General features: G+C 39.9%; 1 protein-coding gene across 1 annotated transcript in view; it reads right to left on the bottom strand.

Moving 5' to 3' along the window:
• Positions 1–23: 23 nt before the first annotated feature.
• Positions 24–23,758, bottom strand: part of rtn3 (reticulon 3) — a 24,738-nt gene continuing 1,003 nt past the window's right edge. Inside the window, exons 2-7 of the mRNA XM_008434940.2 lie at positions 17,329–17,376; positions 9,538–12,228; positions 3,796–4,003; positions 3,365–3,503; positions 1,175–1,244; positions 24–948 (exon numbers count right to left, since the gene is read on the bottom strand). Coding sequence (XP_008433162.1) covers positions 860–948; positions 1,175–1,244; positions 3,365–3,503; positions 3,796–4,003; positions 9,538–12,228; positions 17,329–17,376 — 3,245 coding nt within the window. The 3' untranslated portion in view covers positions 24–859. The remainder of the gene's footprint in view (positions 949–1,174; positions 1,245–3,364; positions 3,504–3,795; positions 4,004–9,537; positions 12,229–17,328; positions 17,377–23,758) is intronic.

Here is a 23,758-nt window from a genome sequence, read left to right as displayed (position 1 = left end):
GATAGATAGATAGATAGATAGATAGATAGATAGATAGATAGATAGATAGATAGATAGATAGATAGATAGATAGATAGATAGATAGATAGATAGATGTTTGAACAGCAGAGCGTTCAGCCGGGATTTAAAGAGTGGCAGCGTGTCAGAGTGCTTTGCGGTGAGTGGGGAATGTGGAACTTTATTCTAAATGGAACCATGTGTTGGACCAGGTCAAAGTCCCACTAAATTTGACTCATTGTGCCAACATATTTCTACTACAGCTGATTTCATAGAACCTCACTTTAAATACACCTGACTAACCCTAAACAGGTGTCCTGTGCTGCCAGGTTTAATTGCTTTGAATACTGAGAAGTAACTAAAAAAGAGGAGCTCTCTAACAGGGGTTTCTATCGAGCGTTACCACCCTGCAGCTTTAACATGCGTCCCTTATCAAGCACACCTGGGTGAAATGAACGGCTCACTCCCAGGTCTCTGTATAGCTGAGCTACTCTGGGTGAGGGAATTCAGCCTTCTGACTGAGGCCTTCCAGACCAGGAATGGATCTAAACGTTGCCAGGTGGTAGCACTCAGGCTGGACCCGAGCACTCCTGACTAACCCTAACTCATCATAGACTGACTGTGGCTGATGTTTTCATCCCAAGCTGACCAATAAGCAGCCAGCAACAGCTAGAGCTCATTTTCCGTGATGCATGTGGCGTTTCTGTGCAGATGCTAATGCCCATGCGCTCTGACTCCAGAATGACATCATGTTCTCAGTAGCTGGACTGGGTCCACAGCTAGAGGGATGCAGAAAGCCTTCAGTGTCCGATGGAGGCTGAGAGTCATCCAGTGAGCTCACTGCTAATGTGTCTATCTGCTCTCAGCTGACATGACTGTAGCACGGCTGTAGGGTGCGGCTGACCTTGTTCTTCTCGTAGACTGGAGGTACGGCAAAGAGCAGGATATCCGCTGGAGAACAGAGACGGAGTTCAGCACGAAGACAATGATTGCTGTTAAACATTGTTCACCTTACAATGATCTAAAACATTTTATGTACATTATAATGGGAATACAGTTAACAATGTGTATGCATAAATGCAAGGCCTTAAAGAGAATCAACCAGACCAAGTTCTTAAATTAAACTAATTATTGGTCATTGTGATGAAGGAACAGGAAAGATTTCCATAGCGCTTACCCAGGATGAGGATGGTGATTCCATTAAAAACTGCTCCAACATAAGTCAACATCCACATGACCACAGCCAGCTGTTAAAAAACAAAAAAACAAAAAACAAATGAGAAATGAAACGTTTAGGAATCACTTTTATGTCATCTGAAGTCAGAAGCTAATTTCCTCCCACAGCAGATTTCATTTCACAGATGTCGCCTGCTGCACACTCATGCTGTTCCAGGCCTTTACAAAACCATCACACAGACACTTTTTACACTAGATATAAGCTGAATGGATGCAAACCACTGGTTCCACACCTCAACACACCCAGCACCGGCTGCCTCTGCACCTGTCTGGGAGCCACAGCTGGACCGATTCCATGACTTGTTTGGAAAATTTCTGGGATGATTTGCCAGTATGAACGAAACAGAAAATGAGTGGCTGTTCACTTACAGCCATGTTGTGTGAGTAAAAAAAGTCTAGCTGGCTTTAAAGGAATTCTTACCATACGCTTAAATTAATAAACATAATCTGAGTGAGACGGACGTTTTACCACAGAAAACTTGTTTGCGTAATAATGTTTAATCTCCTTTAATTACTTCCACTAACTCATCAGCAGGTATGGCAAAGTAACTTGAAACAGGATGTTATATAATGATGATGGAAATATTTGTTTATTTCACATGAAAGAAAAGAAAATTGAATCCTAGACAGGCAAAGGACAGCTTTCCTCTGCCAGCCAGGCAGACCATGTTAGCTGGGAGGAGTGTGGGATGTGTCAGATACCTGAACTGAATCACCTGAAGGTGAGAGTACCTCTCCCAACAGACCGATTCTGGTTTACAAAGCCGATCTACTCATCAACTGAGGTGGGGCTGGGAATGTGGATAAACCAGTGATTCATCAGTTCCACCCACTGAGTGTCTACTAGACCCTGCTTGGCTTAAAGCAGAGTAAGATTGATACAAAATGTAGATATTCCGACTCACTGCAGTAGATTTGCACAGTTCACACAGATCGTAGTGTCTCAGAGGGTAAAGGTAACAGAGAAAGTTAGAAGTAGCAATACTATCATACAGTTTCCTAATGTCATACAGCCCTCCTTTAAAGTATGTATTTACTGAAGCCAAAGGCTGTTTTGTGTTTCTGGACTGCAGATGACTGCTTTCAGGTGTTAGTTTGAATTTATAAAACCTGACTAAAATATACTGTAAAATACAAGAATGTGCACATTTTTCGTATTTTCCACATCTTTCTAAAATTAGTTAAGTTTCAGTTTATTGAATGAGGTGTACTAAAATAATAAAATATACAAAGAAAAAAATAACAGTAAAGTGTTTTTACATGTTATAACTGTGTTTCCATTACAAATGTGCAGAAGAGGACTCAATATTCTCAGAATGTCGAAAATATGATTTTGCAATTGTGGTGTTTGCATTAAATAGGACATGTTAAATCAAGTTAATGTGATAATGGTCATGATAAGTCATTAAAAATCCTGGTGGAAGCGAATGTAAACACGTGTTTGAGGTATATTAAAACTTGAGCCATGGAGCCGTCGCTCATCATCTATCAGCCAATCAGAGGAGACGTCGGCATTTTATTGAGGATTACACTGATGATCCCGTGTACTTGGGTGTGGCTACGTATGCGGTATGTTGTGGAAATTGTAGACAGTGATTTCACAGCAGAGCAAAACTTTTTATGGAGAAATGTCTGCTCCTTTTTGAAGTTGCTGTGTTTCCATTAAGCAACTTTAATTTTGCAAGTTACCAGACAAGATCTAGCAAAAAATTATAATTTGGTGCTTATTAAATTAAAATTGTGGAATAGTTTCATTCAGCTTAGGATCTGGACATCAACACTACTTAGGGAAAATATATTGCTCACATTGTAAAACTGGAAACATTTAGTGCTAAAGTGTGCATCTCCACATTACTGTAACACCAACAGTCATAGTCACATTATCATGCAACATAAATAACAGCTCAACTGAAACCATCGCCATCGTAACAGTCATCCTCGTCCTTGGAGATTTCGTTTTTGACACAGAACTTATTCCAGTAATATGAACTCTTGCTGAGTAACTATAAAAAGACTGCCCCTGTGAGACTGGCCTTGATGAGACAGGAGGGAAATAGATGTCTAAAAAATGAAAGGGAAACAGACATAACCCAGGATGACAGTGGGCAGTAGAGCTGCTGCTGCTGCTCACCTTTAGAGAATCCACAAGGTCCTCAACCAAAAACAGGCGGCTCATCTGCTTCAGGGCTCGGTTGATGTGGGTCAGACTGGTGTCCACGTGCTTGCGGAACGTCTCAGGAGGAATGGTGACATCCTTCTCTATCAGCTCTCTGCGGAAAAATTGGGAGGAGGAAAGAAAATGAGACCACAAAATGAGGCTGAGTGTTCAAGCGGAAAAGCAAGAGATATCCAGAAATAACCAGCCAGTGGTGGAAAGGGCTTACACATGTTGGCACGTTTAGCCCAAAAGCCTTGAACACAACTACTAAACAAGGCATATTTTGATGAACATGTTGGTAGAGGTCCGCTGCCTCTAATAACTAGAGGCAGCAAATATGAGAAAATAGAGAAAATCTCAACAGAAGATTGTCTAGAACAAACCATGACAGGTTTTTGTCTTACTTGAATGGGTGTCCCTCAGTAGACTTCTGCACAGCCTGGACCACAGACTTGTAGATGCGAAAGGTGATGGTGACACAGAGCAGGGCAAGCAGCAGGTAGGAAACCACGCTGATGACGCTGAAGGCTGCCAGCGAGAGCAGCAGAAGCAGGGACAGGCCGAACACCACACCCGACTTCTTGGGGTCCCGCCAGTGGATCAGGTCATTAACTGTAGGACAGTAACAGGTGGGGAGGGGGAGGGGGAAGGAGGGGCGTTAAAGACTTTATGGTGTGTCCTACTGGCCTAAAACTAAATATTACAGGAAGGCTGTCCTGATCTGCTCTAAGTCATCAAATTGGAATCTTGATAAACAAATTTTTTCTTAATTCAATATCAACTGCCTGAAAAGTCCACACCCGTTTATATACTGTGTGATTATGTGCAAACCCTGTGAGAAATGCAGCCGCATTAGGTACGACCAAGGTTTGAAACTCAAACTGTATGCAAGACTATCCTTAAATTACCCTAAACATAGCGCTATGCTAACCTTAACACAACTACTAAACAAGGCATATTGTTTAGTAGTTGTGTTTTGTAGACGTTTGTTTATATCACCCTACACACACCTCTACATTACTCTAATCTTACTGCTACATTACCCTAAACATACCATTATTTTGTTCTTACCCATGTGGTTATGTTGATCTCATAAATCTAAATTTTCTCTAACAATCCAAGTGTTTTTCACCCCACACAATGTTGTTCTGAGTGAAGAAGCTGTATTTGCTGCTGTTCCTCCAGTCTGTGTCACATGACCTGCCCTGACCCCCATGTAAACTATTTAATGGCTACATTCCGCTAATTCAATTCTTTAAATCGAGTATGCACAGAATTACCTAGATTCACATTGAAATGTTACAACCAGATGTGAGAGTCATGTCAAAACAAAAAGCAGGGATGCTGGTGTTAGCACAGCAAAAACATTGCCAACAGAAGCAATAAGTGAGTTTATTGAAAACTGCAGGTGTGTGTTTTAAGTCATAAATCTTTAGAAAAAGAAAAATTTAGCTGTAAATGCTTCAGGCGATGTGTTGTCAGAGTTGGAGCAGTGTGGCCTCACAAAACTCATGAAAGTCTCTGAGTTAGGACCGACAGCCTCTCAGTACCAACGTGTAATGTGTTATTTCATTGGGGGTTGTTATAAGCAAATCTCTAATAGGTAGAAAAGAATGTCTGGTTTTCACATCCCTAATATTTTGGTACTGTTCAGTTCAAATTCTCAATATTAGGGATTGTGTTCACGTAAGACCAGTCAGAAAAACGAACTTGAACTGTCATTTTGCTGCTTAAATTTCCCCACTTGGGACAATAAAAGGTTATCTGAATGTCTCTGCATTCTTTTGAAACAACTCTCCACCTGTGAAAGGGGTGGCCATGTTTGAACCAGAGGTAAGTAACTCTGTATGACAAATACTGGCATCAGCAGGGACAACAAAACATGACCATGCTCCAAAAACATCCTCTGTTCTGCGGCCCAGAACAGCTAAGGAGAGGAGCATTGTGTTGATGTCCGAGTTTAGAATAGAATAGTCTTTATTGATCACCAATGGGAAATTGCTTATTCGCTGACAAGCTACTCCATCTAAGGTGTTAAATATTAATGATACAAATACAGCCATAAGAGATAAAGTTTATAAAATATGTATATATGTATACCTAATGATGTAAGTAATATGTGTGTATACACACTCAGTGAGCAGTCCTACATGTAGATGCATTAGCCTCAGTGCAAGCTGGTTACGTAAAGCTAAAAAGGGTTGCCCTTTCAAACAGTCCCTTCTTCCCTGCATGTGGGGGAAAGATGTTTTAGAAAACCTTCTGTGGGTGGTAGCAGAGAAACCACAAGGCCCAATGCCCCTGGGCTCCATACAGCTACCTAAAAACTCAAATCCCTCCTCTAAACTACCCCCCTCACCTTCTGTCAGCCATATTATTCGGATCATTTTAGGAGTTTAGGCACATTGTTGCAGCTCGGTACTGTGACTCTGAATAGAGTACAGAACTCTAAGCTGTTCGGGACAAACATTGGGATTTCAACAACAAATTAAGAAACCAACTTTAAAAACTAATAAAGCACTGGCAAAAGAAGTCCAGGTTCCGTTTAGTGTAGGATCTATTAGGATGCAGAAAACTGAATCTGTACCGACATGAATCCAACTTTATCAGCCTCTGAAATGAGCAGTGGATAAATCCTAACAGTAGTTAATAGATGAGACTATAGCTCAGTTTTTCTTGCTCTTTTTTCAGTTGAACTAAATAAAGAAGCTCCTTTATGAGCTTTTATGTTGCGCCTGTGTTTTTAAGGTTTTTGACGAGGTCTAAATGCTAAAACCAAAACGTGAAGCAGCTGGTAAAACTTTAGCCTCAGAGGAGCTGCTAATAATAATTTTATTAATGTGATTTTAATGCCGATGATTATCCTGGAATGTGACTGAAGAACTTCAGACTGAATAAACCTCTTGAAAAAACTGCCTTGCAAAAACTAAAATTTACTTTAAAAAAAAAAAAAAAAGGGTCATATTTACATTTTGTTGGGGAACAACAGTGAAAAGGTTTTCTTCAGCCAGTAGTACTGGCCCAGTACTGAAGGGGTTATGGGTCTCCTCCCAGCATGCTCTGCTCTGTGTACCCACAGGGAAACAGTCCGGGTTCTATCATCTTTATTCTTCTTTCCCTCTCACCCTCACTGTACTTTGCTGAGGCACAGCGGCCTACTTTCACAGAGTTCTCCTCTTAAATATAGAAACTCACATAAACATGGCTGCGGCCCTCCGTGCAATGAAAACGGAGCCAAAATCAACCACATACACAACAGTTCTGATCTTAAAGCGGCTCTGGATCACTTCACTTCTTTGCCATTTTATATTCCTATTTCACAACAATCATTTCATGATGTCATTTACTGTTTCCATTATAAACCTATAGACAAACCATTTTCTACCAATTAGCCATGGCCCATAAAAATTTGCGCAATATGTACTTTTTTGTACTGACCGGTTTCAAATCTTCTTCCAGGTCTTCATCTTGCTCTGTTGTGTGATAACATTGAGAGCAGTGAACTGAACGCAAACTGAACCATTATTGGTTAATGCAGTTATCGTCTGTAAAATGGATATAATCCAATCCTTGAACTATATCAATGACAGCATAAAACCCAGCAGTAGCACTAGGAGCTGCTGTTCCTCTACAAAACTTCTAAACGAAGAAGACCAAAAAACCTGAAACTCTGCTACAGATAACATTTCCTTTATCAACTGCTCCCGAACTGCAAGCCCACAGATGCATGCTGGGTCAGCTCTTGGGTTCCACGTGTCATCCCCTGAATATGTCAGGATTACCGTCTGCATACCAGCTGGTGTGTGTGTGAATGTAGAAAAAATGAATATGACATTTCCTGCCGTCAAACATTTTGTGTGAAAACTGGACTGATCTGAGTAACCATGGAAACAAATGCATCTCAAACTGCTCTCACGCTGATTAAACAGACATGCAGCAAACAAGATCCAACTAAAGGAGCTGGCAGCATCCATCACCTTAGATGGCATCTTGTTGAAACCCAAGTATAAAATGACGGCACCAAAATAACTTTGCACCAGGGCGGCTGCAAGCTGCGCTCTTCACTTTGATTTTCTGCATCGTGTGTCCGCTCCAAGTGTGCTGTGGCTAGAAACCTGACCTGGGGATTGACTGTTCTGTGTGACGTTCAGGGCTCTGGACACCGTATTTAAGCCCTAACTCGCCGTCTGGTGGGGAACCACTGACTAGCTCAAAGGACAGAGGGCAGGGGAGGGTCACTGACTCAACTTTCTGAGGATCACATGCAGCCTTGAACTAAGGTTGCTTGTAAGTTATGCTGTCAGTCATATCAGCCTTTCCAATTTAAATATTTGTGTGGATATTGATTTAATAATGAATACAAAAGAAAATACACATGCTTTTCTAAAGTCTAGGTGAGTAAGTGTAATACTGTGTACGACTCTGAGTATGTTTGGTATTAGGAGTAAATTTTGTTTTTTGATTGGTCTCGTTATGAGGAATAAGCCTTTTTTTTAATAGAATAATTACACATTGCTAAAAGTACTAAAATTGTCAACTGCATTCCTGCACTGTTGTCTTTGGAGCTGCACAAGTACAGTCATGATGGGATACCCAACAGTCTGGGACCTGTTTATGCTAGCTTGTTAGATGTTCAGGGAATATGCTGCCAATTAAACAGCTTCAATAAAAAACTTTATTATTATTATTATTATCTCCAATAGGTTTTCATCAAAATGAATGCTTACAACATTTACTGTTTAGTTAACCATTACAGTAAATTTTTATTGCGTTTATACACACACACGCACAAAACACAAATTTTTAACTCAACTGCAAATGTTCAATATGAAACAGTCTCAGAGTTTAACGTTTCACGTCAACATTTATGGAGCAATTTTCTGCCACAATTTGGGAGCACACATTTTCGGAAAGCAGGATTTCATGTCTTGCCTCTTCTCAAAACTTGTAATGCTTGTAGTCAAAACTTCTGTTTTCTTTCAAATACTCACTGTGCTTCCGCAAACTTTTCTTCTTGCGCCGTAAATTTCTCGTTGGCCTGAGATTTGCAAACCTCTTCCCTAGCTGGCGAATCATTTTCTGCTCACACTTGGAACAAAAATTTACAGTCACCCGGCAACCTCTCAGCCAATAGAATGAAAGAGTTACACTGGCAAATGCACCCAATATAATACTTTTATTCTATTGGCTGACAGGTTGCCAGGCTGGGTGCTCTTTTGTTCCAAGCGATAGATCGACAGCATCCATTACCAGCAGCGTCCTTAAATTCAGGCACGACTCATTGGCAAGCAGAGAAGGTTACAAGTGAAGATTTGCTCCGAGCAGAGACAAGTTTTGAGCGCGAGGAGAAAGATTTGAGAAAGCACAGTGAATAACCAGTGAATTGAGTAGAAGCACAAGTATTAAAAGTTTTAAGAACAAAAGACATGAAATCCTGCTTTCAGACTGAAAATGTGTGCCCTCGAATTATGGCAGAAAAATGTCCCCATTACAAACTGCCCATCAACACCCAGGTGATAAAGCCAAATGCACTGGAACTACACTTAAGAGTAAACAAATAAATACATTAAATTAAAATGTTTCTTCACTGCAAAGTCTGATTAATCACTCATAGTGTTTATCTTGTCCACATACTACTGCACAAATTCAGATTTAGTCATCAAGTGCACAAATGATAGAATGTGGTAACCAAAACAAGTCAATCAGACATATTCCCTAATGAAAAAATTCTGTTATATAAAAACAAAAAATTTATAAAAAAAAAAAAAAAAAAAAAAAAACTCAACATGAGTGTACTGGAGAGCTTCTACATGTAGGCTTCTTTTTTCTTCTTTTGGACAACCAGAGCTGTGTTAGCTTTTTTATTTCAACATCTTCTGTTTACAGTTTTAAAACAGAGCTTTGAGTTTAATAATCAGTCTATAGTCGGTAAACCTACACCTCCCAATCATTTTCATTCTGCGCAGTTTGCTGAGGATTATTGCACTTATCTTTACAAGTCCTGATTGAACATTCTAAGTCTATATGTGAGAGTGTGGATCTGTCCATGCATGTGTTAAACTAAGCAGAGAATTCCTGTTTGAGCGTCCCGCTGAGGGAAGTGCATGGGGTTAGCAGGCCTACTGCCCAGAGGGAAGGAATGTTACCTGATAAGTGGGTTAGTATTGCTGTCAAGACATGCTCTGCAAGATGGTAGGCTTCAGCTACCCATTCGTCTATAGCTTCCACATCACTGGAATACGTGCCGTCAGACGCACGGTTGGTTTGGGAACAAGGGGGTTTGGAGTCTGATGGCTGCGTAGGGCTAAAATCTGACTTTGGCTGACTCTTCTCTGAGACTTTATACTGAGGATTCACTGTCTCCTCCTTTTCCTCTTGGCTGTTGCCCAGATCTTTGAGAGCACTGATTGTAAGATGTTCTTGTTCAAAATCCATCGCCATGCTTGGAGAAGTCTTGGGGAGAGGAGAAGTCTTGTGGGGCTCAAGCTCCTGGTGGACACAGTCAGCTTCCTCATCCTGTTTTGATTTCAGACACTCTCTCATGAACTCCACAAAGCTATCCTCAGAAGGTGGGCTGTCACTGTCAGTTCTGTCAGGACTTCTTTTCATCTCATTTATGTTGTGACCCATTTCAGGGCTATGCTGTATGTGTGAAGCTGGTTTCTGAGATGAGAGCATGTTGTCATTTTCCACATTTTCTGAATTAGTGGTCTTCATAATGACGTCCTGTTCAGGAGTGCTGCTTACAGTCTCACTTTGGAAACAGGAATATGGGTTTTCAGGATAATCTTCTAAAGATGGCTGACTGTTGGATTTGGGGATGTTGTCACCATTCAGTGAAATGGCGCTGTCCAGATCCTGTTTGTCTTCAGCATCATCATTCTGAGCTGGATCAGACAGAAAACGTTCCTTTGCATTGTTGAACTTCTTAACATCAGTGTGATCCAGGGAAGAACTGATATCAAAGTCATAATCAAACGACTGTCTGTCATAAATGTCATCCTGCATGAAGCTGGACATAGGAGGAGGAGTGGGTTTTATGTAAGCCTCTTCTGCTGTTGAACTGCGATTTTCACTGACTGCAGGCTCATTGTTAGGAGCCGATTCTCGTGACGACGGATCAGTCATTGGGTGTTTGAACAGAATTTCATGGGTTTCATCTGACCAATCATCATCATTATCTGGAAAATCCACTTCTTCATTTTCAACAACAAATGGGGACTTTTCATTGCGAATTTTATTTGATATGGTCTGGGACTTGTCAGGTTGCTGGTCTGCTGAGTCCATTGGATTGGGACAGACCTCTGATTTTAAGGCGGATGTCTTATCGTCTCTTTCAGAGCTAGAGTTGAGGATTTTGTGTTTTGGGGAGTATTCAGACTCAGAGTCCACAGGTGAGGAAGGAGGCGAGTAGCCTTCCATGAACTCCGTTTCTAAAGGGCGTGCTCTGGGGCCTGTGTTTCCAGCACTCTGTGGGTCTGGTTCAGAGGTGCTTGGGGGTCCCGTGTCTGGGCCTTTTACTACCTCATAGTCATCATCATCTTCCTCTGCCTCAGGTTCCATCTCCTCTTCACTATAATTGGGCTCGTCAGTCTCAATCACATTTATGGTTGGAACCTGCATTAGCTTTCTCTCAAGCCTTGGTGGAGGAGCCTCTTTCTCCTCAGTGGACAAATCAGCAGTGGTGCAGGGAGGGGTTGTGGTGTCATCATTAGAACTTTGATCCAAAGACTGAGATGGAGCAGACTCACATTCAGCTATGTGATCTTCAATTACCGTATCGTCGGATTCTCCTGAACTGTCACCTTCATTTGTGTCTGGCTGTTCCAGTTCGTCAGTCCAAATTGCTTTCTTCTCATCAGAAACATTCTGATGAACAGCAGGGCAAACTGGGGGGGATGACGGAGGAGATGTGGAACCAAACTCTGCAGGAGGTGCAGGCGAAGCTGTAATTACCAAATCTAGATTAGATGGATAATCCACACTTGATTTTTCTTGATGATCCCACATGTAAGCTGTTGGCAAAAAGTTAACATCAAACTCGTCAACCTCCGTTTTTTTGGGTTCCCCATCAAGCTGATCTTTTTGTTTCGGACCTTCAACAGGACGATCCATGAAAGCATCAGGAACACCAGCAAAGGCAGCAGGCATGCTGTCGATCCCCTTCACTGAGACCGTGTTAGTGCTTTTAATTAAACCAACAGTATCGAAATCTGGTACTGGAGGTAAGTGTGTCTTCATCCACTGCTCTGTCTCTTCAAAGTCAACAACTTGCTTCAGGTCTCCCAGGATTTCAAATGGTGAATCTGGTGACTCCTGATCAGCAGAATGTTCTGTTTTCTGAGGTGTCCGTATAATCTTTTCAGGAGGAAGTATGGGAACTCCAGCTGGAGATTTGGGACCCTCAACTGCAGATTTGAGGGACTCTGCTGTAGATTCGGTGAGAGATCTGGACCCCTCGGTTGTAGATTTTGCCCGTGTGGTGGGAGATTGGGGCCCCTCGGTTGCAGACTTGGGTCCATCAGGTGCAGTTTTGCAGCCTTCTGTGGAAAATTTGGGCCCCTCTGGTGCAGATTTCTCATGATGTCGGTCCCTGAAATGAGTGAAAGTTCCATTGCCTCTAAAATCAGGTTCTTTCTTTTTGGCTGCAAGAGCTTCTAGTGCCTTAATACGTTCTGAAACGGGAGACACCTTTATTGGAGAATCCTGTTGACCATCTGTTGGAGATGTGTCACTACTGTAATTACTGGGTGAGAATGAGCCTGGTTGGGAAGAAAAGCGTAGCGATGTAGCTACACCATCAGTGGACTTGTCAGAACTCGGGACCCCTCGCTTATCTGCATCATTATGAAGAGGTGGTAGTGAAGAGGACAAAAGTGGGGAGATTGAGTCACTACCACTAAGCTTCCATGCACTTCTATTACTATTAGGCTATGCCTTAAGGTAGCAGCCCAAGCATTCATGCATTGCATCATGAAAATGCAAAATAAAAAAAAAAGTCATAGTGATGGGTTGTTCAATCTTGCATGCTTCTCTTAACTACTTAGAATCTAAACTAAGCATCACGGAGCAGTCAATCTGGAAACTTAACTGATCTGTCCAGAGCAAAAGAAGGCAGAGGAAATATATCTCACTAATGAACAGTGTAGCTATGATGACTGTGCATCATAGCTACATACATTATTTGCAGCAAATGTATGTAGCTAGATACAGTACATAGTTGCAGACTGAAACAGTTTCTTTTTGACTGTGTTTTGACTTTTGTTTAGCTTTGCTATGTAGATAAAACATAATGTCTGTAAAAACCGAAGCTTTACTCAGACATCCTCTGCCATACAGGGACTCAAAACCTTAGGAGTGGCATGGATCATCTCATTAACAATTATTTTATTACGTTTAACCTTTTAATCCATTTGCAAATATTAAATCTGTGTACACTCATACATAATGTGTCAGCACATCCTGTCCAAGTCCAGACAAATGCGTAGATTTTATTTATGGTGGCTCTGGTGCAAAATGTTGCATTTCTGCTGAATGTACACAGTGCAGACCATTTAGCAACATAACACAATATAACTAGATTCTGAGAGACGATCAGTGAAATCTGTCCAGTCAGCCATTTCAAAGAAATCCCTGTAAGCATGTTTGTGTTCATGAGTTGGTTTGTGGCACCGAATCACAACTTTCAACCAGCCCAATTTTTAAACAACTTTATCCTCAGGTTAAAGTTAGTGGAAGTGACAAATGTGTGTTTTTTACACGTTTAAAAACCCCTCAGTTTATTGTTGACTAGCATTATATATAAACTACAATTAGCTAAAAAGCAAAAAAGCAGAATGTTGGCCAACAATAGCATGTTGATTAGGGGTGCACCGATTTATTGACCAGCTAATTTATCTGTGCCGATTTCCTTAATTTTGGGGAATCAGTGATTGGCCGATACTTACATGTGAAGCGGATCTTATTCTCTGATCTCATCTACCTCAGCAAAGGTCTAAAAATCAACCACTGTCCTCTTCTGCTCCACTGTGAGAGAAGTTTGACTGACAAACCCACCCAGTTAGTCACCCCGCTGTTATCAACTCAGCGACTTTCTTGCTATACTTAGCAATATAATATATTTTAATATTTCAGGCAAGGAAAATGGTATCAGCCAAAATTGGAACTGGCAGGTTAGGCTTTTCACAGATCGGTAATCTGCGATTGGCTAATAAACTACATTGATGCACCCTCAATGTGCATCAATAGATTAATTTTAACCTAGTCCATTCAGTAAGTTGACTTTAGTTTTTATGTTGAAATTATAATAGTCTACATGCTATTACTAGCATAGACTAACAGCTGTGCACAAGTTAAAATCAGCTAAAAAGCTGATAATAGCTAAAATAGTAATGGCACTATTAATATTTGGTTAACAGGCTACCTGGTTGAAACTAACCTGTTAACTAACATTAACTTACTCTATTCAGTATGTTAGGTTTAAATTTTAAGTCAAATTTTAGCTAAAATGATATTGTTAGTAAAAGTTCTCATTTTAATTCATTGGCTGACAGTTAGCTAACAACTGCAGTCCATGTATAATTCTAACAACAATCTATATTTCAAAGTCTGTAAAACTGCCGTTAGCAAATAATTGTTGATGTCCAGGTATTGGAACAGAAGTTGAAGCTGTACCCAAGTAGTACCTAACACAAACTGGCCGCTGTTTTCTTTCCTCACTGGGAAGGAAAGTCACTGATCTAGTGCCTATTTACAACAAAACAAAATCAGCTCCAGATGATGATATAAAGGTCCAATTTATATCCTAAACCTTATCCAATTAAATATCCAATACTGATAATCCATCAAATGCATTTTAATACAGATCAATCAAATACAATCAAATGTAAATTAGTCGAGTTTTATGCAATTGTAATATAATACAGCCATGTTCAGTCCATTATATTGTGCCAAATAGTAAAAAAGGAAACTTAATTTCTTCATATGATGTTTTACCAACATCAACCCAAGTCAGATGGGATAAACAGAAAGTCAGTGATTGATTTGCTAAGCTGGCTGCTCTTTAGCTTTCAGATATAGGTCATCTTTACATTTTCTATTTGCTTTCCTGAGGAAACCATGATACGGGAGCGGTGAACTAGTTATATACAAAAAGGTTGAACGTGTTTGGGACCAGATTAGCAGACCGGGATTAGAAATAAACCAGGTCAAATTGCCATGGCAAAATATATTTACCAAACGGAGGAACTGTTCTGTAAAAATAAAGCATGTAGCACAATAAGCAATGCTAAGGAGATTTGGGTCCTTGGTTTGTAACATTTATATGTGGCTTGCCATTTTCTTTCTAATAACTTGTTGACCAATTGTACAACACAAACAACTTTTAACTGTGTATGTGCAGACATGGAGCACAACTGACTGCTTCACTTTGTCTTGAATTGGACCGCCACCTCCTCTGCTTCACAATACAATGCCTTGTTCAAACTAGGCCACAAGCACGGACTTTCCATCTGACCAACAGTGTTGTAGTCTTTGGCTCTGTACTTGTAAACACATTCCCAGTTAGTGCTGTGACAATACATTCACAGCACTAGAGCTATTCAACCAATGATAGTAATGATGATAATAATAAGTCAGGATTTTCTTCAGAACAAGGTTGAGCAGAATCACTCAGTAATTGGGCACATTAACAAGCTGACTAGTTCATCAACTGTAAGCATGTTTAAGAGAAAGCCTTTATCTACCTCCAGATTATCCTCCTACATGCACAAACATATTTTCATCTCCATTTGTGGTACACCAATCAATTGGTCAATGATTAAAATCAGCCAATACTGATATGCTTATAGCTAGAGAAAACTCGGGTTACTTCAGCTTATCGGTGGCCTATGTTTAAAAAGAAGTTTAAAACAGTTTCACTGCTAGATCGACCACTAAGTTTGTTCAGGTTCTGCCAAAAACAACATAAACCTTGGAACTTTGCATCAGCTGTGCTGCAGTATGCTCTGGTACTTTCAAGGTGTCAAGTCAGCAGTGGGTCTCCTTAGTTTGTTAACTTCAACCACTCTGAAGTTAATGCCAATTTTCTAAGATATTTAAGGGAACCATTACTGATTTCCTCAGAAGACAGAAACTTACTAAAAATAAAACAAACAAAAAAAAAACAGAATCAGGACCAACCCTTTCAAACCATGACATGACTCAATACCACTGCCTGTATGCCAAAGGATATTTGTAAAGAAAATGTTGCGAACTAGACAAACACTTTCCGTTATGCAGCATTACTTTTTGGGCAGGATACAAATCCAGATCCCATGATGCAGTGCATAATGCCAAAGTGTTACTCAAAAATGGAACAAAGTTTTAGTTAATCCTAATTTTCCTCAAAGAATTCAATATTTTCTAAATGGACAAATTTACAGTCCCAGATTAAATGATTAGACAATATACATTTCTGCTAGTGACTGTGACCAAACTGTAGCTACAATGTTTTGAAACATTGCAGCTACATCCCTGAGAGGACCTGGTGAAGTTGACCGACTGCAAGTTGTCCCATCTACTTGTTTTGATGTTGCTTTACCCATCCAGGATAGGAAAATATCAAAATAGGTTGTTTGATATTAAAACTGACCCGTTTAGATTTGGCTATATGACTGGTTTACATTGCTATTGCCAAGCCACATAATCATGTCAAAACTTTATTTCTGAAATACTTCTTGGTTTTTTAAATCAGTTAAATTCAACAAGATGGTGCCTTTCTAGAGTGCTATCCACAGCTTTACTGTGGCTTAAAAAAAACATGGCAGCTCTAGAATGGCAACAATCCACAGGTCAAAAAGAGGCTGTAAAAAAAATAAAGCAAAACTGTACAAAGAAAACCTACTTTGAATGTTTTATGGTTTAAGACATGCACAAACCCTACTGAGCCATAAGCAACTACGAGGATGCAACATGAGTGAGGAGCAACAGGCAATGGAAGGTCCAGACCACTAGGTGGTGGATGATATCTCCAGTGCCACTCGTCCTCTGGAGACACAGCTGATGCTGGGAGAGGGGGATTCAGATACTAGGGCAGCTGGAAGGTAGAACAACCTCCCGGGACACAAACCTGATCTACTTTTGGGTTTCTGCACACAATGTGAACTTGAACTTCTCTGCTTTCTTAAAATAAGGTAGCAATCTTGGGATTATCCTGAACTTGCAGTCAGTGATGCTGACCTAAATAATGCCTGCTAGCAGCTGGTAAACTGTAATGGATTAGGCTCCTGGCATCACAAGAAGCCAAGTTTTCCAGGTGTAATGCTCAGGGTCTAAAGACTGGAGATGGGTGAGCTAAAGTAAATGGAGAGCCATCAGTTGGACACAGAAGGTAATGACTGAAAAAAAATGTTTAAAGACATGTTATAAAGATAACGTTGTTTAACAGACATAAATGTCTTTAAAGGCTTTTTGGTAGAGCTACTGCAGCTCAGGACACAGCCATGCATAGAGGCACATCTTGCAAGCCTAAAAATAAACAGCCACTGAAACCTGTCAAAGGTCGAGCTGGCTGTTTTGGGCACCAGCCGGGAAGGTTACATATCTGGTTGCAACAGAGGAGAGACGTTGCAAAAATGACTAGAACTGCAAGTCCCTGAAAAGTTGGAGAAACATTGCTATCTGGTCAACTAGAGTTAAGCGTCAGCAGTGCTGGAAACGAATGTGGAAAACCAGAAAGAGGGGTTGGTAAGGACTAGTTGAGAAAGGGAAGCAGCTATGACCAGGCCAGGAGCCACTATTTTTAACCAACTGCTTTGGGGCATTTTTATACACAGCCTTGCGAGCAGGAGAGGGGCACTAGATAGAAGGATGGAGAGCAGTAAAGCAACAGGCCAGCAAAAGAAAACAATATCGAGGAATAGAGCAGGTGAGCAGCATTAAAGAATCCATACACTTGCCTTGAGGAGACTGAATGAGAGATACAGGCGAAGAGGAAAGAAAGGAATCTGAAAAGATGGGAAAAAAAGGACAGAAGAATGATCATACTAGAAGAAAAGAACTTCTTTCTGCTGAAACCCATCCAAATAAAGACATTCAAATCAAGAGGGAGAAGTTAACTTATTCAATGTTAACTGAATACTCTAGAACTTAAATCTAAGAGTGAAAAAGAGTAATGTTAAACAAAAAACCATCCATGCATTTGTTTCTTGTCAAGAGCTGTAAATGCAAAAACCAACCCAGTAAATATAAGATGAGGACAAAACCAAGTGCTCTTCTTTTACAGTTTGTATCACTACTACAACACGCAAAACAACTTTCCTGGTGAAAGTCAGAATGTTGGTGGAATTCTGAGGTTTTTGCGTGATTTCTGAGGTGAAAAGAAATTAAAATGAAAGGAAATAAGAATATTGCCATTTTTTTCCTTAAGACAAACAAGGAAAAAGTTTACAAAGTATTAGACCCAAAGCTGCAAAAACAGGAGATGCATAATGACAGATGGAAAAGCTGGAATTATGTTGAGGAGGAAAGGGAAGACAATTTAACAATATCTAATGGATAAAATCTAGTTTTCAATTCTGGTGAATATCGTCAGAGATCATGAAAACTACCAGCTGATGGATACTGTTATCCAACTACAAGACATTATCCAGACTCTAAAGTTAATTCAGCACTTTGTTTTAACGCCTTGCTTTCTTGCATAAAACTGTTCAATAAAGAAACCATGTGGACCATCCTCAGCAAGAAGTCCAACACCACAACTCCTGTCAATATAAAACAGAAGCCATTATGTTTGTAGAACTCTCCTCTATCTGAAGGCTGGCAACTGTGGGAACTTTTCTCCTAAAAGACAGGGTGTGGTGTTGCCCATCGTGTTGCTCAGCTCAAGTGAGAGTTAGCACAGGCTGGGCAGGTTAAGCCTGGAGCAACATTCCTTCAATTAAATGCAGCAAACTCCACCTTCACTTTCTAACCACAATGCAACGTCTCAACCTTATCTATATGAGGGGCAAAGCAAAGACAGGACCAACTCCAGTAATTATGTTTGAACCACTTCTTGCTCGTGGTGTGTTCAGTTTACAAATGTTGTCAATACTGACTTAAATTCTGATGGGCAGAAAACATGTTAGGTCGTGACAGGCGTCCTGTTACTGGCTGTTAACTGCAGCATCATGTTGTCTGACATTTCCTTGACACCCTACAGAGTCCAGCTGTGGATTGTCTGACAGGATCTGTCAGTTCTTAGTCGACAGCGGCTGTTTTCACTTCACTTCAAAATATTAAAACAAACCTTTTCTATACATTTTGAATAATTGTCGTACGTTTGTATAATATCACAACTCTTATACCAAGTACTTGATTCCTTCTGTAGACAAAAATAAATCATACAGTTTTCAGTTTGACCAGTGAGAAAAAGAAAGGATTTTTGAGTTTCTGAACACTCCAACACTCTTCAGAGTGGACGTTGTTGTTGAGGGGAAAAGGGTGTAAGAAGCTAAAGGAAGGGAACTTCTCTCACACACCATGCAATGTTGCCATTTAAATGATGAGCCTTCAGCACAGGAAACCTTCAGTAAAGATACAGTTTTTTTAAATGTTGAAATTAAAACTTTAGCTTTTTCTTTTTAAATTTCAAGTTGGACAATGTTGAATGGATCCTGTAAAAAAAAGCATCTTTGTTACCTCAGGGTGATCTGAAAAATATATCACTTTATTTTGAATACTGGTAAATTTTTAATTCAAATTGGAAGAAAATAATTTGGAATATTATAAGAATTATCTAACATCTGCACTTCTGGATAACAATTCAATGTCCCTCTAATTCAGTTCATGCTTTACCCAAGTGAATAAAAAAACATTGTTTGACATACATTTACTATGCAAAGTAATAAAATGCTTGTTGAAACTAGATATAGTCCCATTTTAGCATACTTGAGGTTTCTTTTTAAGAAACCCACCATATGTACGTTTGCAACATAAAATTTAAACCCTGACCTAGAGACACTGGCTTTTTAGAAATTAGCATTCACAGAAACAGGAAATATTTGTTATTATTTTACAGAAGTCCATTTTGAGGAAAGTAATGAGTAAGAACTGGGTGAAATGAACCAGATTCCTATTTTCTGTTGGCTTTAGGCTTTGATCATGACCATTCATCCTGCCTGCTGAGATCAGCTGGTTTACTAAACAACACTGTTGTGTTGTAAGTCAGTTATGGAAAACTATCATTTGTCCCTGGGGCCTTACAGTAGGCATCCACAGCCTACTGTAGAAACAAAAGGGAGTGTGAATGCAGGGCCCATCTCCTGCCATTCCTGTAGATCCTCCATTCGGCTTTGTGACTTCAGTGACATGATTCACTCCAGCATGGACTGCAGAGAGGAAGGTCAGCTTGGCAGCACATGAAGAGACAGCGGAGCTGGTTCATTAACCAGAATAATGACCAATCAAAATGGAAAGTAATGAGCGAGTGTGGATGGGAAGCTTTGGGAGAAACGATCAAACTGAAAGACATAGTTCAAAAACTGAAATCATGAACTATTACTGCCTAACATTTTTTTTCCACATGAACAAAAGAGAGGAGCCAATCAAGCAGGAACCAGAAATATCTACAACATCTGAGTTTTACTAATACAATTTTCTTAAACGACTTATAAGGAGATTTACTAAATCTGATAAAACACAGTAATACACTAACAGCCTATCTGATGTAATGTAGTTTGAGAAATGAGGGCCTGATTAGGAAGTGTGCCACTTCCTTGGTGACTGCTCTCATTGGCTCATATAGAGACTGCTGAAAATGTGAGGGCCAAGCCATCTGGTAGTTGAACTAAAACTAAACCTAGTAAAGATCACTGAGGAATCCTTCACTGGTTGGTCTGAGTCGTACACAACACCACAGCAGGATCTCTGGCAAAAAGAAGAGCTCTGCTGTCAGCCAATACAAGCAATGTAGAGGAGCTGATGGTGGAATTCACACCTGTTGAGGCAGATCAATAATCACTGCTGAATAAACAGGAGGTAGCACAAATCAAAAATTAGAAAATTGTGAAATTAATTTCCATCATGACTTGTAGTGAATGGCCATCTTGTTCTCCTGGACGAGAACGTAGCGACAGTCACTTGTGTTGAGTCGCTGAATTGGCACCAATCTCTCATAATGTGAATGCACATAGTGACAGTGGAGGAAAAACTCCAGAAGAAACAGATGAACTCATACAGGGTTACTTCAATTGAATATTTTTGTCCCTCGTATCAGAAAGTGAAACTCATATTGATTTATTGCACACAGAGTGAAACATTTGAAGCATTTATTTAATGTGCCATGATGGTTATGGCTTAGAAATTCAGTGTCTCAAAAAATGTGATTATTACAATTAAAAAAATATACACAGTAATGCCAGAATTATAAAAACTATGCTCACTACTATGCACTCAATAATTGGTTGGGTGTTTTTTTTTTTTGCATCAATGCAGCATGGCATGGAGGAGAAGGTCAGCCTTCAGGTCATCTGCACTGTTGGTTCTTGCGTCTTATCTTCCTCTTGGCAACACTCCACAGGTTCTCCATGGAGTTCAACCCGGCTAATCCAGCACAGGAACACCGTGGTCAGGTGATTTTTTTAGTTTTTTTTTTTTAGATGTAGCTACCAACCTAGTCATGCAGATGGCTTCTACAAACATCTGAGAGAATGGGTCACTATCAGGAGTTCAGTGGACTCTGTTGTTGTACCAAGTCATAACATTTCCTCACTAACAAATATTTTACAGCCAACCTATAGAAGTATTATAACAAAAATGGAAGGAAGTGAGAACAACAGCAATTCAGCCAAGGGAGACATGTTTCAGGTCTGCTATAAAACAGGACAGTTATTCAAATAACATGAGTGATAGAGGTTTCAAAGCTCAGGCCTTCCCTTACATTAACACAAACCATCTACTGTACAGAGCCATTTCACATGAAAATATGATGCAATAACAGAGGGGGCGGTTTTAAGAAGAAAGGAAAAAAAGAAAAGACCTGCAGGTATAGACATTCACTCAGAGTGCAGAGTGGTAGAGCACAGGAGGGGAAAACAAAGAAACACATTTGAATCTAATAAAAAAAAGCAAGAATACAAATGCTAAATTAATAGAAATATATAAAAATATATTCTGTAGCAAAATGTTACTACTTGGAGGTTAAAGGGGTATGCATGAAAAAAACAAAGGGATAGTTAATATCTCTTTACAAACTGCAGAGCCCAACTAAAATGATACAAATAAAGAAAACTGGAACCATGGACAGAAATCAGCAGTCTGCTCTGACCATTTTGAAATCTAGAGAAAGCAGTTCATTCTCTACATGAAATGAAGACTACAGTACATGTTTGTGTAACAACAATTCCTACTAATTAGTAATAGAATGTCCTACTAAACATATTTATTAATAGCAGCAACAAGGTCCTGGCTTTAAATTCCAACCAGAGTCTTCTTTTTCTCCCAGTGCATGTGTGGGTTCTCTCTGGGGACTCCAGCGTCATCACACAACCCAAAAATATGCATGTTGGGTTCATTTATCTTAGGTGTGAGATGTCTGTGGGGATCACTGTGAATTAGAATAAAATATCCATTCACAAATGTCAGCACGAAACTGACTGCATGACTATGTACTGAATAAAAAAAAAAAAAAATCACCAAGATGTTTATTTTATTTATTTTGTTCAGCTGATCACCACAGTTGATCATCTTTTCTTGCTGCTTGTAGAATACAGTTTAGTCTGGTCTGTTGTTAAAAAAGCAAACAAACTCAAAAGTTTGATTTTCTTTTCTGGTCAGAATGCAAAAAATAATAATAATTTGAATCATTTTACTGTTTAAATCTAACATGGAACAAACATGGGGAGCAGGTGTGGATGCGCTTTTAACCTAGAACTCTCTGAGGTAAATGCAATGATCTTTATTTTCAGGGGAATACACAGACATGTCTGCTTCGCTCACTTTATTAATCAGTAATAGAAATTATTCAAAAAAGGTGAAAATGTCAGCTCTGTAGACACCGTGTTTTAAATGCAGAGAAAATAGCTGCATACATGTGCTACTACACAAGCATGATGTCACGTCTGTTCCCAATTTAAATAATGACTGAGTAGCCAGAAAATATATTTTTAACACAAGTTCTAAATAAACATTGAACACAGAGTGAAGTAGATGAATTCTCCAAGTCAAATGAATCAGTTTTAGGACCCAATCTATTGTTTTCTTACTACCAGCCACATCCTGAACCGTTGTACCCAAATACAGACTTGATGAAGCTGGGTTATTAGCTGCCCGTTTTCTTAAATAATTACATGTTTTGTTGCATATCACCTGTACTGAACCCAAATCAATGTGCTTGAGAATAAGTATGGATCCATTTTCATCTAGTTCATTTCAAGCAGTTTTCTTTCAAATGGTTTGACTATCCTTAAAACCAAAGAAGCAAGTCATCATCATGCCACACCCTGCTGCACTGCTCTGCCATCCAAACACCGATGAGATGAAATTCTTTCAAATGTTCAGTCCTCTTGATCAACAACGCAGATTTTCAAATAGCTCATCGCTAAGCCTGGGGTGTGCAGCTTAAATCAGAGATCTCAGCAATGCAATGCAAGCACAGTGATGGAGAAGCAGCCACTCCCACGGACACAATGAGATGAGAGTCAATGCCAGAAAAAAATACGCTTCCCCTGCTTGTAGGCTCCTCCAGACGGAGTGATGTGAACAGAACTCATGTCTTATACATGGAAAATAAGATGGTAAGATGATTTACTTCTTTGGGTGTCAGAACACAAATAGAAGAACCATCAATGCGCCTTTAAGAGGGTCGGTCCTCCCTTCACAGGCAATTGCTCAGTAACAATACATCTGCAGTGCAGAGCAGCGCGACAAACCATATTCTACAAACTTAGTTAACCCATCCACCAACAACTTGCATAGAGAAATATGACGCAAACGTGCAATGCCACGTGTTGGGATTCATATTCCAATTCGGCTAGCGTCATATAAACCAAGCGTCAAGTATTTTCCTCACATCTCTCCTTTTGTGTGTGATGCCAGCCTCCTTTGGACCAGCAGGCTCTGCCAGCCCACAGGTCTGGTTGTCGTAATGCAGATCTCCATTAGCTAGAGGTAGAATGTAGACTCCCATGAAATGGTTAACATCGTTTTCCGCCGTAAAAGTGTTTCAAAGTGTGACATAAAAGTATAACTGTGCGAGGGGTTTTCCTGTAAAAACTACTACGGGGCGATAAGTCTGGAGGCCGGAGATACAGCCTATACTGAAGATGGCATCCGATTCACAACTCCGAGTAAAGGACTATTTCGGTGCTTTAAAATAATCTGTAAGCAGCTGAAGTGTGTATATATATA

Source organism: Poecilia reticulata, linkage group LG18, assembly GCF_000633615.1.
Source record: "Poecilia reticulata strain Guanapo linkage group LG18, Guppy_female_1.0+MT, whole genome shotgun sequence".
Lineage (NCBI taxonomy): Eukaryota > Metazoa > Chordata > Actinopteri > Cyprinodontiformes > Poeciliidae > Poecilia > Poecilia reticulata.
This window is presented reverse-complemented; position numbering and strand designations above follow the sequence as displayed.